This window comes from Ptychodera flava, chromosome 4 (assembly GCF_041260155.1).
Source record: "Ptychodera flava strain L36383 chromosome 4, AS_Pfla_20210202, whole genome shotgun sequence".
NCBI lineage: Eukaryota > Metazoa > Hemichordata > Enteropneusta > Ptychoderidae > Ptychodera > Ptychodera flava.
Genome location: NC_091931.1, coordinates 4,491,558 through 4,507,642, shown reverse-complemented (window position 1 = coordinate 4,507,642; position 16,085 = coordinate 4,491,558). Strand labels below are relative to the sequence as shown.

Sequence of the window (16,085 nt, the reverse complement as noted above, 5' to 3'; positions counted from 1 at the left end):
GAGCTTATATGGTGAGTTGGTAGCGTCTGTATGTCAGACTCTATATGTATGTATGTATGTATGTATGTATGTATGTATGTATGTATGTATTATAGTACGTGCGGATGTGTGTCCATCTACATCAAAAACTACAAAACCACAGCACCTACCATCTTAATACTTGGTGTACAGGTGCACGCGAGGGTGGAGATGTGAATTTGTTGACATGTACTTGTCAGTATCAAATATATGCAAATGAGGTAGAAAAAGGGAAATCCTGCGAATTTTGGTTTGTAGTAGTATTCTACCTACCTCATCGTACTTTCACTGGGTAAAATATACTCGATATACGTTCTTGTATATATACATATATGAAAGTATACGGAACACCACATTAGACTTTAACGACTCATTAGCTGTAACTTTGGTCATTTTTAAATTTTGTTTGTTCTGTGTATCATCTGCAGTTCTGTTGAATCCCTAAACCATGGGGAAATTCCTAATATTTAGCTCATAAATATACCCTATGTGAGTATAATCGATATCTGCATTGTTATTGTTTAAATTTTGTATTCAGCTAGATCCGGACTACAATACATTTATCAACAATAGCAATGGTCATTTCACATATACAAGCCGTGTTGGCAACCAGGACACCGAGTATTGGTCATGATGATCGGATTATAGTAAAATTCTGTAGTTGATACATTGAAACAGAGTAGTGAAAAATTAGTAAAAAGTTACAGCTAATGTCCCTTTAAGGTAAATTTTGTCAATTTTGGTAAAACATTTTTTTTCACCAAAATCACTTGTCTGACAGCTTTTGTATTTGGTATACAGGTTCAAAGGGATGGGCAAAATGTGAGATATTCAAATTATAACGTAATCTACAATTTTAGAGTTTTGGGGCACTTTTTGTCATTTTTGGTCAAAAAATGTTTCCTAAAAAGTACTTGTCTGATAGTTTTGATATTTGGTGTACAATTTTTTACCGGGTATATTGTTGCATTGTCACAAAAGATTTTTAAAGGTTATTTAAATTTTCCGTAAGGGATGGACCATTAGACCTTGGGAGGGGGGGGGGTGGTCACAATGAAATTGTGAAAATTTTTTTTTTACTATTGTAAATTTCTGAAATTTTTTTTTCCAATTGAGATTAGCTGTGCAAAATTTTTTTTCAGAGTAAATTTTCAGATTTATAATTTTTTTTTAGTTCGTCGCTGTCTGAAGATAAAGAGGGCAAAGATGTGTGGTGCCAAGCACCACAAGCGGCCACGCAAGCGGTCACGGGGGGGGGGGGGATAAAATAGAGATAAAAATGGTGTTATTTGGTGGCACTTTGGGAGCATTTTTTTCGGATTACACATCTTCCTCTGAAACATGGTCTTCTTGCTCCTCAGTAGCTTCCTATAGTTTTGAAAATTGACTATTTTGGCACTTGGGGAGTATTTTAGCAGGGGGAGGTCAGGAGGGGGGTGTCCCCCTCCTGCCGTTGGAGCTTTTGAAAAATAGAGATAAAAATGGTGTTATTTGGTGGCACTTTGGGAGCATTTTTTTCGGATTACACATCTTCCTCTGAAACATGGTCTTCTTGCTCCTCAGTAGCTTCCTATAGTTTTGAAAATTGACTATTTTGGCACTTGGGGAGTATTTTAGCAGGGGGAGGTCAGGAGGGGGGTGTCCCCCTCCTGCCGTTGGAGCTTTTGAAAAATAGAGATTAAAATGGTGTTATTTGGTGGCACTTTGGGAGTATTTTAGCAGGGGGAGGTCAGGAGGGGGGTGTCCCCCCTCCTGCTGTTGGAGCTTTTGAAAAATAGAGATAAAAATGGTGTTATTTGGTGGCACTTTGGGAGCATTTTTTTCGGATTACACATCTTCCTCTGAAACATGGTCTTCTTGCTCCTCAGTAGCTTCCTATAGTTTTGAAAATTGACTATTTTGGTTTCCTGGCTTCCCTTTCTACTGCGTGGTGAAATGCCTACATTCACCCCACCAAACATCATGCATATCTCATGATTTACAATTGATTTTGACAAGCTGAGAAGCTAAAATAAGCTAAATAATATAGTTAAATTTGCATATTTGTGTGTTTAGAGCAATTGTTGCCCTTTTTTGATCAAAACATCTACTTCTCTGTAGCAGCATGTCCAAATTGATTGGATGTGTATAGATGTGTTGAAATTTCAATATTTGTCTTTTTAGGGCAATTTATGCCATTCATGGTCAAAAAATCTGTATTCTCTGAAAGGGCTTGTCCAATTTCTTTGAAATTTGCTACACAAAAACGATTATTCATGCAGATTTATTCAGTATTTGCTATCGAGAAACTTTCAAAGTTCAACCCTTTTGTGTGTTTTTGTGTTGGGATTTGTTGGATAGATGGCATTCTACGTAGTGTATTGTTGAATGTTAAAACATGTGTTGCTGTTGTTTTTTGAGGCTGTTTTTTGAGAAAATGCCTTTTTAAAAGCAAAAAAATACATAATGACTTGATATGATGTTTTATCATTATTGACGTGTTTCTACTTGTTCACCCATTCTTGCATTCATCATTGCAATAAAATGCTGTGAAAAAAATGAAACTGATGTGGCCTGCATCTGTTTACCTTGATCTTAAAAGGCAAATACAACTTTCTGTCTTGACAACCATACCATAGTTTCAATGTTTTACCTAGTGTACCTGCTTGGTTTGTACGCAGGAAACAAGTAGAAAACAGGCTCTATAATTTCATAATTTTCAAATGATCAGAATACAAAAGTCCTGAAAAGATAAGATAATCACAACTTCCAGTATAAGGGATACAGTCACTCTAAATGTATAAATTAAAATTAAAAATGTGCCTGGAGGATGTACTAAAAATACAGAAAGTTGCTTTCTGTCGGTAAAATCTAAAAAAAATTCAAAATTTTAAAGACTTTTGCAGATTTTTTTTTACGCCTTTGTCTTCTTATTTATTTTTTTTTTATTTTGCAAACTAGTTTGAAGATTTTTTTTTCCTAACTTTCTGCTCTGAAATTTTTTTTTTCTGTTTTTGACCACCCCCCCTCCCAAGATCTAATGGTCCGTCCCTAACATGATACTTGAGTAAGCACTTGATACAACATAAGCGCAGTTGGTTTGGTTAATATCTAAGCTTTCGAATATTAAATGGTTCATATGCGTTTCTAGATAATTATTTATCAGAGATTCTTAGTGTGAAAGGGGGCCGGTTCTCTCAGCGACCCTGAAACACTGAAATACCTCATTGCCCATGTACTTGTCTCTTCTTTTCATGTGTTACAGCTCGCTTTTTTATCGTGGCATGATCTTTAAGTTTAGAACTGCGTCTTAAAGTAATTCAACGCTTAGTGTTTCTCGTCCTTAATCGTGGACTACAATTTGTTTCGTCGGGGCGTCATCTGTGGTGATTTTTTTATGCCTGTGTAATAACGTGATGCGTTATATCACTGTAGCAGTGATTTCGTCAGTCACAGTCGCAATCTCATTTTTGTCAGTCTGTCCTCTCGGTCATGGTGACTTCGAAGACGTCAGAATATTTGGCTTGACCAGTCTGCAGATCTCATTCGCGGCTTACAGATCCACCTTGGCATATTACAAAGGGTTTTGGTTATACTCGAGGTTTATTCGAATGGCATAAGAATGGGGACAGATCTTTGATGTACGGTTTGCACCGTGTTACACGAGGCACAACTCTGGTTGCGTGGAAAATAGTTAGACCTTCCCCAATCTTTTGCATGAAAAATAGTGGCCTAGCCCTAAATTAATGACCCCTACCGTCTCGATTTTAATGCCGGTAATATACAAATAAAGTGTTAATTATGATTTTCTGACAATTATTATTAATTCAATACTGCCCCCCCCCCCCTCCGTCCCGGGCCATAGTGAAGGAAAAGAAACTGCACAAATAATGTCTGATATGAAGCCGATTAAATTATTGTCCGGGAGGGGTACCATTTATAGTTTTGACAGAAATGTCCGACAGCTATATCGATTAAATCCCGTCCTGGCCTATGCCTATCAGTCAGTAAATCACAAATAATGACATAGTAACATGCACAGAGTGATTTTTTAAATAATTACAAAGTAACTTGGACATTTTGGGTTTGCCAAAGTTGTTATGAACACGTGACCCGAAGTGACTAACGTGTAAATGACAACATACTTTATTTAGGTGAAACACTTTACTCAGTTAAAGCGCAGTGGTCGTCGCGCTGCACATGCTCCTAAGGGGGTCCCCCTGTTGTCAACATATCCAAGAATGCCGCACTATACATTACGGCACCGTCCCTCCACCCACGATGATTACGGGTTGATAATGTTTGCTATATTGCCGCTTGTTAAAATGGCGGCTGATCTCTCACAAGCATACCAACTTACCAAATCTAGTAATTACACGCTAGATTGAGATCACATTTGATCATGATTTCCTTGAATCAGTTGAATGGGGCTCGGCTACTGTTATCGCTCGAGCCATGGAGCTAACACTTATTACTTGCACTTAACACTTACTTGCAAACAGACAATCAATGACCGGGCTGCGACATCGCTAGCAAGAACGAGAGCTTTTATTTCAAGAGGCCCAACAGGAGTACAATTGACAATTACGCAAACTATATAAATCTACAGCTGTCAGAGCAATGCCCGCTGCAGCAAAAAGCATATGTTCCGTGGTCTGCATGAACGTCCGTGTCAAGAGAACCGGGTATATGGCGCGCTACACTCGGCTGAGGAGAATCCAACTCCACTACGAAGTTTGGCCCCGTTGGGGATGCAAACGAGAATTCCGAGCGCAGGTATCAAGTTAGGGAGCGTTCAGTTTTTACGGCCTGGGGGGGGGGGGGGGCGGCAAAATCTTGTCGCCGGTGTTCAAAAAAATATAGACCCCCCCTGCATTTTTTGTGAAAAAACGATGACCCCCCCTTTGTCAGACGAAAAAAATTGATGACCCCCCCCTGAAAAATAACCAAAACCCATATGTCAAATTTACCCGCATGGTTTGGATTTGAACTCCGGTACGCGGCGCACTTTATTCGATGCCAGTGCACAAACTTCTCAGCCACATCCATTGAAACGTCTGTTAATTAGGACGACTGAAAGGCAATTTTTAACTTCATTTCCATAGACAACTCATGTCCATGGACATTGTATAAAGTAAACTTTATTGGAGTGGTTCGCCAAAGGCAGCCCTCCGGTTAAGAGGGTCATGGGCCATTACGTAAAGTCAACTTTATTCTAGTGGGCCACCAAAGGTGGCACGCCGGTAAAGAGGGTCGATCATGGCTATTGCATAAAGTAGACTTTACTGGACAGGGCCGCTGAAGGCGCGCGGCCATTACCATTATTCAGTGCGTGATCCCAGGGATCCCTCAAACATGTTTCTAATACAAGCCGCGGCTTCAATTGGGAATTTTACGGTAAGATTGCCGTGGGGTATTACATAAAGTCAATTTATTGTAGTGGGCCGCCGCAGGCGGCCCGCCGGTGAAAGAGGGTCAATCATGGCCATTGCATGAAGTAAACCTGATTGGAGTGGGCCGCCAAAGGCGTCTGCCCGTTAAGAGGGTCATGGGTAATACATAATGTATATTTATTGTAGTGGGCCGCCGAAGGCGGCCCGCAGGTAAAGAGGGTCAATCATGGCCATTGCATGAAGTAAACCTAATTGGAGTGGGCCACCAAAGGCGTCTGCCCGTTAAGAGGGTCATGGGTAATACATAATGTATATTTATTGTAGTGGGCCGCCGAAGGCGGCCCGCCGGTAAAGAGGGTCGATCATGGCCATGGCATAAAGTGAACTTTATTGTTGGTATTATGTTTTTGAAAATGTGGTGACCCCCCCTTTCCTACCAGTGAAAAAGCGATGACCCCCCAAACAATCTTTTAGAGAAAATAAAGTCTGAAACTTGTCCGCTACCCGTCGCTACCCTCCGCTACCTTGTGTTCTATGGGCTACCGATTTTGAGCATATTCTGGATGGGGAAAAATGTCCGCTACCCTCCGCTACCTTGTCTCCTATGGGCTAACGATTTTGACTCCTCCAAACAATCTTTTAGAGAAAATAAAGTCTGAAACTTGTCCGCTACCCGTCGCTACCCTCCGCTACCTTGTGTTCTATGGGCTACCGATTTTGAGCATATTCTGGATGGGGAAAAATGTCCGCTACCCTCCGCTACCTTGTCTCCTATGGGCTAACGATTTTGACTCCTCCAAACAATCTTTTAGAGAAAATAAAGTCTGAAACTTGTCCGCTACCCGTCGCTACCCTCCGCTACCTTGTGTTCTATGGGCTACCGATTTTGAGCAGATTCTGAATGGGAAAAGAAAAATGTCCGCTACCCTCCCGCTACCTTGTGTTCTATGGGCTACCGATTTTGAGCATATTCTGAATGAGAAAAATGTCCGCTACCCTCCGCTACCTTGTCTCCTATGGGCTACCGATTTTGACTCCTCCAAACAATCGTTTAGTGAAATTAAAGTCTGTAACTTGTCCGCTACCCGTCGCTACCCTCCGCTACCTTGTGTTCTATGGGCTACCGATTTTGAGCATATTCTGGATGGGGAAAAATGTCCGCTACCCTCCGCTACCTTGTCTCCTATGGGCTACCGATTTTGACTCCTCCAAACAATCTTTTAGAGAAAATAAAGTCTGAAACTTGTCCGCTACCCGTCGCTACCCTCCGCTACCTTGTGTTCTATGGGCTACCGATTTTGAGCATATTCTGGATGGGGAAAAATGTCCGCTACCCTCCGCTACCTTGTGTTCTATGGGCTACCGATTTTGAGCATATTCTGGATGAGAAAAAATGTCCGCTACCCTCCGCTACCTTGTCTCCTATGGGCTACCGATTTTGACTCCTCCAAACAATCGTTTCGAGAAAATAAAGTCTGAAACTTGTCCGCTACCCGTCGCTACCCTCCGCTACCTTGTGTTCTATGGGCTACCGATTTTGAGCATATTCTGGATGGGGAAAAATGTCCGCTACCCTCCGCTACCTTGTCTCCTATGGGCTACCGATTTTGACTCCTCCAAACAATCTTTTAGTGAAAATAAAGTCTGAAACTTGTCCGCTACCCGTCGCTACCCTCCGCTACCTTGTGTTCTATGGGCTACCGATTTTGAGCATATTCTGGATGGGAAAAAATGTCCGCTACCCTCCGCTACCTGGTGTTCTATGGGCTACCGATTTTGAGCATATTCTGGATGAGAAAAATGTCCGCTACCCCGCTACCTTGTCTCCTATGGGCTACCGATTTTGACTCCTCCAAACAATCGTTTAGAGAAAATAAAGTCTGAAAACTGTCCGCTACCCGTCGCTACCTTGTGTTCTATGGGCTACCGATTTTGAGCATATTCTGAATGGGGAAAAATGTCCGTTACCCTCCGCTACCTTGTGTTCTATGGGCTACCAATTTTGAGCATATTCTGGATGGGGAAAAATGTCCGCTACCCTCCGCTACCTTGCCTCCTATGGGCTACCGATTTTGACTCCTCCAAATTATCTTTTTGTGAAAATAATGTCTGAAACTTGTCGGCTACCCGTCCGCTACCGTCCACTACCTTGTGTTCTATGGTCTACCGATTTTGAGCATATTCTGAATGGGGAAAAATATCCGCTACCCTCCGCTACCTTGTGTTCTATGGGCTACCGATTTTGAGCATATTCTGGATGGGGGAAAATGTCCGCTACCCTCCGCTACCTTGTCTCCTATGGGCTACCGATTTTGACTCCTCCAAACAATCTTTTAGAGAAAATAAAGTCTGAAAACTGTCCGCTACCCGTCGCTACCTTGTGTTCTATGGGCTTCCGATTTTGAGCATATTCTGAATGGGAAAAAATGTCCGCTACCCTCCGCTACCTTGTGTTCTATGAGCTACCGATTTTGAGCATATTCTGGATGAGAAAAAATGTCCGCTACCCTCCGCTACCTTGTCTCCTATGGGCTACCGATTTTGACTCCTCCAAACAATCTTTTAGAGAAAATAAAGTCTGAAAACTGTCCGCTACCCGTCGCTACCTTGTGTTCTATGGGCTACCGATTTTGAGCATATTCTGGATGAGAAAAAATGTCCGCTACCCTCCGCTACCTTGTCTCCTATGGGCTACCGATTTTGAGCATATTCTGGATGGGAAAAAATGTCCGCTACCCTCCGCTACCTTGTCTCCTATGGGCTACCGATTTTGACTCCTCCAAACAATCTTTTAGAGAAAATAAAGTCTGAAAACTGTCCGCTACCCGTCGCTACCTTGTGTTCTATGGGCTACCGATTTTGAGCATATTCTGAATGGGGAAAAATGTCCGTTACCCTCCGCTACCTTGTGTTCTATGGGCTACCAATTTTGAGCATATTCTGGATGGGGAAAAATGTCCGCTACCCTCCGCTACCTTGCCTCCTATGGGCTACCGATTTTGACTCCTCCAAATTATCTTTTTGTGAAAATAATGTCTGAAACTTGTCGGCTACCCGTCCGCTACCGTCCGCTACCTTGTGTTCTATGGTCTACCGATTTTGAGCATATTCTGGATGGGGAAAATGTCCGCTACCTCTTAATGCTCAATAAATCTGTAAATGTAATTGTATTATTTTTAAAAATTTTGGGCAAAGTTGCGATCGTTTAGGAAAAAAAAAAAAAAAACGATTTAAGATTTCTTACTTGTACTAATTTGAATCTCCGGTCAACCAAAAGCGTCCCTTTAATTTATTCGTCGTAACCGACACCAATTTGATTTATTTATTTGATTACAAACGCTGCAAATTTCATTTTACAGGTTTTATAGACACTTTGAAAGTAGGTGCTCATTTATAAAAAAGTTCCGGCTATCAATAATGTCAAGTGTAAGATAGAGAAAAAAGTCCGGCTTTTCTATTATGTAATACAATCGTTAAAATCTGTACCAGCGTACTAATACATCATTACGGCTAGAAATCTATTTATTTCAAGATTATTTGGTTTCCGCTACCCCCGATACCGATCGATACGTAGCGGAGACCTCGGCGAAAAAAAAATTGTGCCCCGAATCCTGCATTGTATAACCGAGAACGGGTTATTTTTGTCAATATTCGAACATCGTTCAAAGAATTCTGGTTTGCAAAGTTTGTATGAAGTTTTCAAAATTACCAATTATTATGTTTTACGAAATTATCAATTGTATGTATAATATTTTACGAATAAAATGAGCTTGTTTAAATATAATGAAGAACAATGTTCGGCTCTGACTCAATCGGTAAGACTACGAGCAACGAGTCTTCTGAGCTCGGACGCGAGACGACGGAAGTTAAACAACACGGTACAATACAACGTGATGCACAATATGCATAGACAAAGCAATAGCTAGCACCTTTAAACCCGTGAACTCGTCGCTCTTGAAAAATAAAACAGCGTTTCTTCTGATGAGTCTCAAGTCCGGAGTATCGTCATTGATGTCAGAAATGATGAACGCCCTTCGCTTCCTCGGCTCGACCCGGGGGCTCGACTCGTTGACTGCCGCGGCAGCATTGATCGTGTTTTTGAACTTAAAACCCGTCAATGTTGCTTCAGAAAACATTCTTAGGGGTGAACCATTTGATATCCTGGGGGGGGGTCTGAAAGATTTTGAGGGCATTATTTTTTTCCCACATGTCCCACATGTCCCACTGATTGTTTTTTTTCCTCCTTGTGAATCCTGGCAATTTTTTTTTTTGCATTCTTCCTTCAAAGAATTTTTTTTTCAGTGCAGCGATGTTGCAAAATCAATCTGTTTGTCATACATCAACGGACTTGTACATAAAGGACTGGTGAGTGTCTTTGGCCTGAGGGGGCGGTGGATAATTTTTTGTTGACGTCAAAAAGTGGCTGACCCCCCTATTCCAACTTTCGAAAACAGGGTGACCCCCATTCAAACTTTCGAAAACAGGGTGACCCCCTGCGCGCGACAAAGGTAAAACACAAGTGGAATATAAATTGAATAATTCAGTGTATATATATATGTATATATATATAATATATATATATATATATATATATATATATATATATATATATATATATTATATTTTTGGGGTTTATTTAAAACATTAAGTCATTCTGTGTTTTAATGAAATTGTTGTCATGTCAGTCGTAAGATAGGAACTTAAAAGTGTCAATTCTAAAGTTTGAATACAGTATTTTGAATGAGCTGTGAATGTACTCCACTCTTTTTATGCATAACCAGATGTCCAGAACTTATCATGCTTTTCATATGAACTGCAGATTTCATAATGATTAGTACACTTTGCAAAACAGACTTTCAATTTACAGACATCAAGATATTTCTGACATATTATTATTATTATTATAGACTTTATTTCGGACTCATTGTCCATATAACAACAACAGAAAATCTGGTGATAAATATACACAGCTGGTTAAGTTATACAAAAAGAAGCTTATTCCATAACTTTATCATTTCGGAGTTTAAATATAATGAGTCATACACACATCGTACAATATCATTACTGCTTCTCAGAAGTCTTTGCATTAAACCATAAATTTGCCTTTTTAGCAAGGCATCAAAGTTATTGATTCTGTTAGATATAAACATAGAGCTTGCACTACTACGTTTATCATACCCCAATGAAAGACGAGCAGCATTATTGTAAGCAACTTTCAATTTCCTCATAATGTTATCAGAATATTTCGTCCTAATTGGACCGCCATACAATTGATAACAATATGTTTTGAAAAGAACACTCTTGACTTCAAAGGTACATCGAGAAAATTTTCTCATAAGCATATTAGCTTGATATATAAAAGCATCTCATCTGTCGCTCGATATCGTCATCATCACGAAAGTGATCGTTGAGAACAAAACCCAAATGTGTCTTCTTTGTGACAAATACTAATTTAACTCCATTGAGATACACAGAAGGAATGTGACGAATCATAGAAGAATCGCATCTCACACACATACAGTTGGTCTTTTTGTTATTAAATAAAATATCATGAGTATCACCATAGTCACTACAAATATTGACTAACATATATCTCTGATATATTAATTTACTGCGCCCGAAGGGCGCACCGAAAAATATTAAACATCCAGATATCTCTTATATATATATATATATATATATATATATATATATATATATATATATATATGATGTATCTGATCTGTATGAAAGTCATGCAGCTGAAGGACATGCTGAAAAATATTGTTTGATATTTTAAAGAAATGCGCCCAAAGGGCGCGCCGAAAAATTTTAAACATACAGATATCTCAGATATATGTATGTCTGATATATTAAAGTTTTGTACTAGGACGGGGCTCTGAAAAATATGTCTTATTATCATTAAATTTACGCGCCCGAAGGGCGCGCCGAAAAATGAAACTGAATGATGAAATTCATGGCTAGCAAGATGCATTTGATGCATTTTAGGCAAGTATGAGCCCGCGTCGAAATATAAAAACACACTGCCCCCCAATTGGGATTTCAAAATAGGTGACCCCTTCACCAAAGTAAAAAAAAGGGTGACCCCATGAATCCACCGGCCTCCTTGGCCGAAGAAACTGACCAGTCCCTTATTCCTGCTAATTTTTAAAAGTATCTTGTGCGAATTATCATAACCAAGCCCTCCCCCAGTACATTTGGTCACACTGAGATTAATGTTACACCTTAATTCCAATTTGATACAGTTATTTCTGCCATAGTAATGAAAAGATAATGGGCCACATCCCAAATAAAATGGGAAAATTGGACATCTGGTATATCGGAAATTGAAAAAAACGGAAATGTGCATTGTTGGAAATAGAGTTTGTCAGAGGGAAATTTGAATGGCCGCAAAGTGCCATCCTCAGTATACACACCAATAAATATACCGTATACATACCTGTTTCCTATATTTCAATCTCAGCCCAAAGAGTTTAAATTTAGAAATAGGCCTAAAAGTTAATAATCAAGATGATAAAACCATTTGAAAATTGAAAATTAGTTCCATTTTGATTTTCTTTTTTGAAAATGCAAATTGGTTTATTGGTTGGCCGAAATGTGCCACGGATTATAATACTTGACGATGACAGTTTTATTTTAACATCTTCTGAAATTCTGTCATTTGACTTGTCAGTGCAATCTGTCCATGTCGCAAACATACCAGAGAACAGAATTATTTATTGGTCAACACACAAGAGATGATATGCACGATCTACAGAGTGTGTTCACTTATCGAAAACCAGTGAACAATTCAAAAAGCCAAATGTAACTGAAAATTAATTTCAAGAGGCTTTTGGAAAGATAGGAAGGGTGCACGGAAATGAAAAAGTTACATCCCAAAAGGTTCTTGCTGATACTGTGACAGATTTTTTTCTTCCACATTAGCTTGCCAGTTTTTTTTTTCATAAGTCATCTAAGGCAGAATTTTTTTTCCTTGTATCTGCTGGGAATTGTTTGTAAATCTTCCAGACCCCCCAGGATATCAAATGGTCCACCCCTTACTGCTGCAGGGATGATTAGTACGTGTCTTGGGTTTTCGGCTATGTTTTTCTATGTTGTTTGATGGACATCGACAGGGGTTCTTTTGACGAGGAAAACAACACATAATGCCGGTAACATAGCGTATTAAAATGTCAGTGGTGTAGAAATAAAATGTTTCAATTGCAAATCAACGACGAAGAACACAAATTCAGAAAAAATTCTAGTATCGACGGTATTTTGTATTTAATACTTGTATTTTAATACTCCATATTTCCTTATGCTTCATTGCCCTCCCACGTTTGCATTTCAGGGATTTGAAAATAAGTTCTGAACAGCTGATTTTTTGTTTACGTTTTAAAAGTAGTCCGGGTCCCATATCCACCACATGTGGAATATGGATTCATCGTAGTCATATACCTATAGTGTGACGTCATACTATAGGGATAACTGGGTCTATGTATGTGATGGGTCTATGTATGTGATAAAGAAACAAAAGGTCACGTTGCGTGGATTGAAAACGATGTCATCAGGAGGAGTCAAAACTGGAACAAAGGGGCTAGAAATAGGTGCGAAACAAGGATGGTAATACAAGACATACTGAAATGTGTCAAGCAAAACAATGGTAGAAGACAGCCATCAATAATATATGTTGTTACTAATTCAAGGGAACATCCTGTTAACCTTGGTTGACATAGTAGTAGTAGTAGTAGTAGTAGTAGTAGTAGTATTATCAAAGCCACAACATTCCTCTCATCAAGATAAACATGTACGTACCTTACCTTACTATAATTCTTTGACAATGAATTAATAATCTTGTTGAATTAATCTTGTCATATTAAACATTTAGCACAGTCTTCTGACATTTTTTTCACTTTGTAATCAGCCTTACATAAGGCTTCACGAAAGCATTGACAAGGGTAGTTAAATTTCAATTACAAAAATGGATTCAGAGAGCATTTACATTTCCCTGCACTTCCAGATCAGAAAAGTGTGTCCTAATGATTCAAGAAGATAAGATTGTGTATGATTGGTTGAAAATAGTTTAAGACATGCCAACATGTTTAGGGGATATCATGCTTATGACGTAAAAGATTGCAAATTTCAAGGATGATTTCTTGAATCCATTCCCGGGCATCCGGTCATGCTTTCGTGCACCTGAAGGATCTACAATTCAGAAGAAAACATCCAGTTGCTGATCAAAGCACCAATTTTAAAGAACATTCACACGCGTTCGCCGATGTAACAGTACAGCATTTATCTTGCAGATCGCGAGAGTAATTAGTAGATTACGGACAAAACCAGTAAAGGAAATAAAGAGATGTGAAAGTGAATGGGCAAACCATACATCTGAATATGGTCGGGTGATTGGTTGTAATTTCATCAAATTAATTGAGCAATTGGATGCCCAGGACAAACTGCCAGCTCTTGTGTTCAGGTAAGTATACTTAAAGGTGGTTGACAACGCAGAAGAAAGCATACATGTAATGTCGTTTTACGTAATTACAGTTGTTGTTAGTAACAATTAGTAGACAAGAAATCTGATGAGAAAAAGTAATGATTCAAATTCATTAATGTCAACACTAGAAGATACAGGGATCTAATTAAGATGCTGCAATGGTATTCACTTTCAAAATCGATTTAACATTCCTTGACCTGTACAAATGACCTTTAGATTGTACGAATAAACAAGTTGTGCGTGGAAAACAGACCGAAAAATGACTTTCACGGGTTCTGCTATAATGAAAGAAAGAAAAAAAAAAACCAAAAGTGCTATAATCTTGACATGTCTTGAAATATAACATCGTGACCCCACTTTGAAATACATTTTCCAACATGTCTTTTGCTAGCTCTTGTGTTACTGTATTTGCTTAAAACCTTATTTTCTCACGTTGTAGTTTTGATCGCACGTTTTGCGAAGACTTGTGTGAAAACGTTACAAGTATACTTGAAAAACGGGAACGGATTCTGAAGGAAGAGTTTTACAAATCTGACGCTGGGAAAAAAGCTAAGAAAGATTCGACTCTACATGCCAAAATGTTGAGACGACAAAGAGATAAGAAAGAGTAAGTTAGTTGTCGTACTCTGTAGGTGTGTTTGTGTGTCATTTATTAAAAGAGTTACTCAATCCTACATCAGTATATTACAATTTAAGTGCATTTACTTGTTCACGAAAGCTGCTCATGTATTGATATCCATCCATCTGCTCGACAGTCCATACAGCCCATCATCAAAGTTTTGTCTGAAGGAGGAGATATTCATTTCCAATCAAAACACTGTTTGGGTGCTAACTCTGGAAAATTGAGTTCTACCAAGATAGGGATTATGAAAAAATGTGTTTTGTACATTAAAAAACACGAACTTTATTTTATGTATCAGTGTATAGCAACTTATCATTCAAATATCGATAAAGTTGAAATGATTTTCGGAACAGAACATGTGTAATCAATATTTAAAGTATTAAGTTCCATCAAAGCCTCGAATTGAATGATCCGCTCACTTGGTGCACCTTAAATCGGGTAAAATATCAATTTTGTTAATGTAGACGGGAAGATGAATCCGAAGGATGCTGGGATGATTCCTCACCAATCAGCCATGACCTTGAAAAGTACGAAGAGGAGATTCGAAAGAAATGTTCATTTGCATCGATAGGCCATCACAATCAGAAGGTAATTGCAACGATACATTCTGTTGCAAAATCCGAACCAAAAATTTATTTTCAAATTAAGCATAACATATTTTGTGAGGTTATATGTGATTTTTGCCACTGTTTTAAATCTGCGACTTTATTGTGTCTTTTAATTTGTTTATTGACTTCCATTGGTTAGCAGCTGGAATTTACGTGACGGTGAAAACTACATCAATGGACAATGAGCCATTGTGATCAAACGTACATACATACATACATAGGGTACATGAAAACCTCGGCGGCCTCTTGTTTGCAATTTTTTTCATCGTTTTAGTGTCAAACAAACTTATGACACGTTATGGTATTGTATTCCCTGAGAAATGCATGTCTACTTGCTAAAATAGTCCTCTTGCTTCTGGGTCGCAGTGGCTGGGGATGGGGTTTTGTTCAAACGGCAGTTTGAATTTACATGGTGTTCACTATACTTTGGTGGAAATATACCATATATACTATACAGTAGAGATATCATCATTGACACACCTTATGGTGCTAAAGAAGAGTGACTAAGTGAAGATGAGAGAAAAATTAAACGATATCATGTGATTTAAGCAAAATATACGTAAAACGGTGCCATGGGCCCGGGGATTTATTACCTTCCTTGATGAAAGGAATCTTTTTGAGTGAATGTTAGGAAGTTTGAATGACTGAAAGTTTTTTGTCACGATGAATTCAATATGCTTTGTTTCTTTTACCTTTGCATAATTCTGTGCTATGTATTCTTTCCATGTCTCTGAAAAGGATTTAGAGAGAATTTTACACCAACTACGACATACAAAAAAACATCCTCTCAGGAACTCATTCAAGCGTGGCATCGCTTACCACCATGCTGGTTTGGGGAACAAGTGGAAGAAGGCTGTCGAGAATTTGTTCAGAACGCGTTACCTCAAGGTAAACCATTTCAACACTACTTTCAAGTAGCAATACCGATATATGTATGTCCGATCCCTGTTATTACGTACGTTACTCTATATCAGTACACTACAAATCGT

At 38.9% G+C, this 16,085-nt stretch overlaps 1 protein-coding gene across 1 annotated transcript in view; it reads left to right on the top strand.

Annotated features, from left to right (window-relative positions):
- Window positions 1-16,085, top strand: part of LOC139130573 (probable ATP-dependent RNA helicase DDX60) — a 125,490-nt gene that overhangs the window by 91,114 nt on the left and 18,291 nt on the right. The window contains exons 27-30 of the mRNA XM_070696321.1: window positions 13,676-13,845; window positions 14,306-14,473; window positions 14,953-15,076; window positions 15,835-15,984. Of these exons, the coding sequence (XP_070552422.1) occupies window positions 13,676-13,845; window positions 14,306-14,473; window positions 14,953-15,076; window positions 15,835-15,984 (612 nt within the window). The remainder of the gene's footprint in view (window positions 1-13,675; window positions 13,846-14,305; window positions 14,474-14,952; window positions 15,077-15,834; window positions 15,985-16,085) is intronic.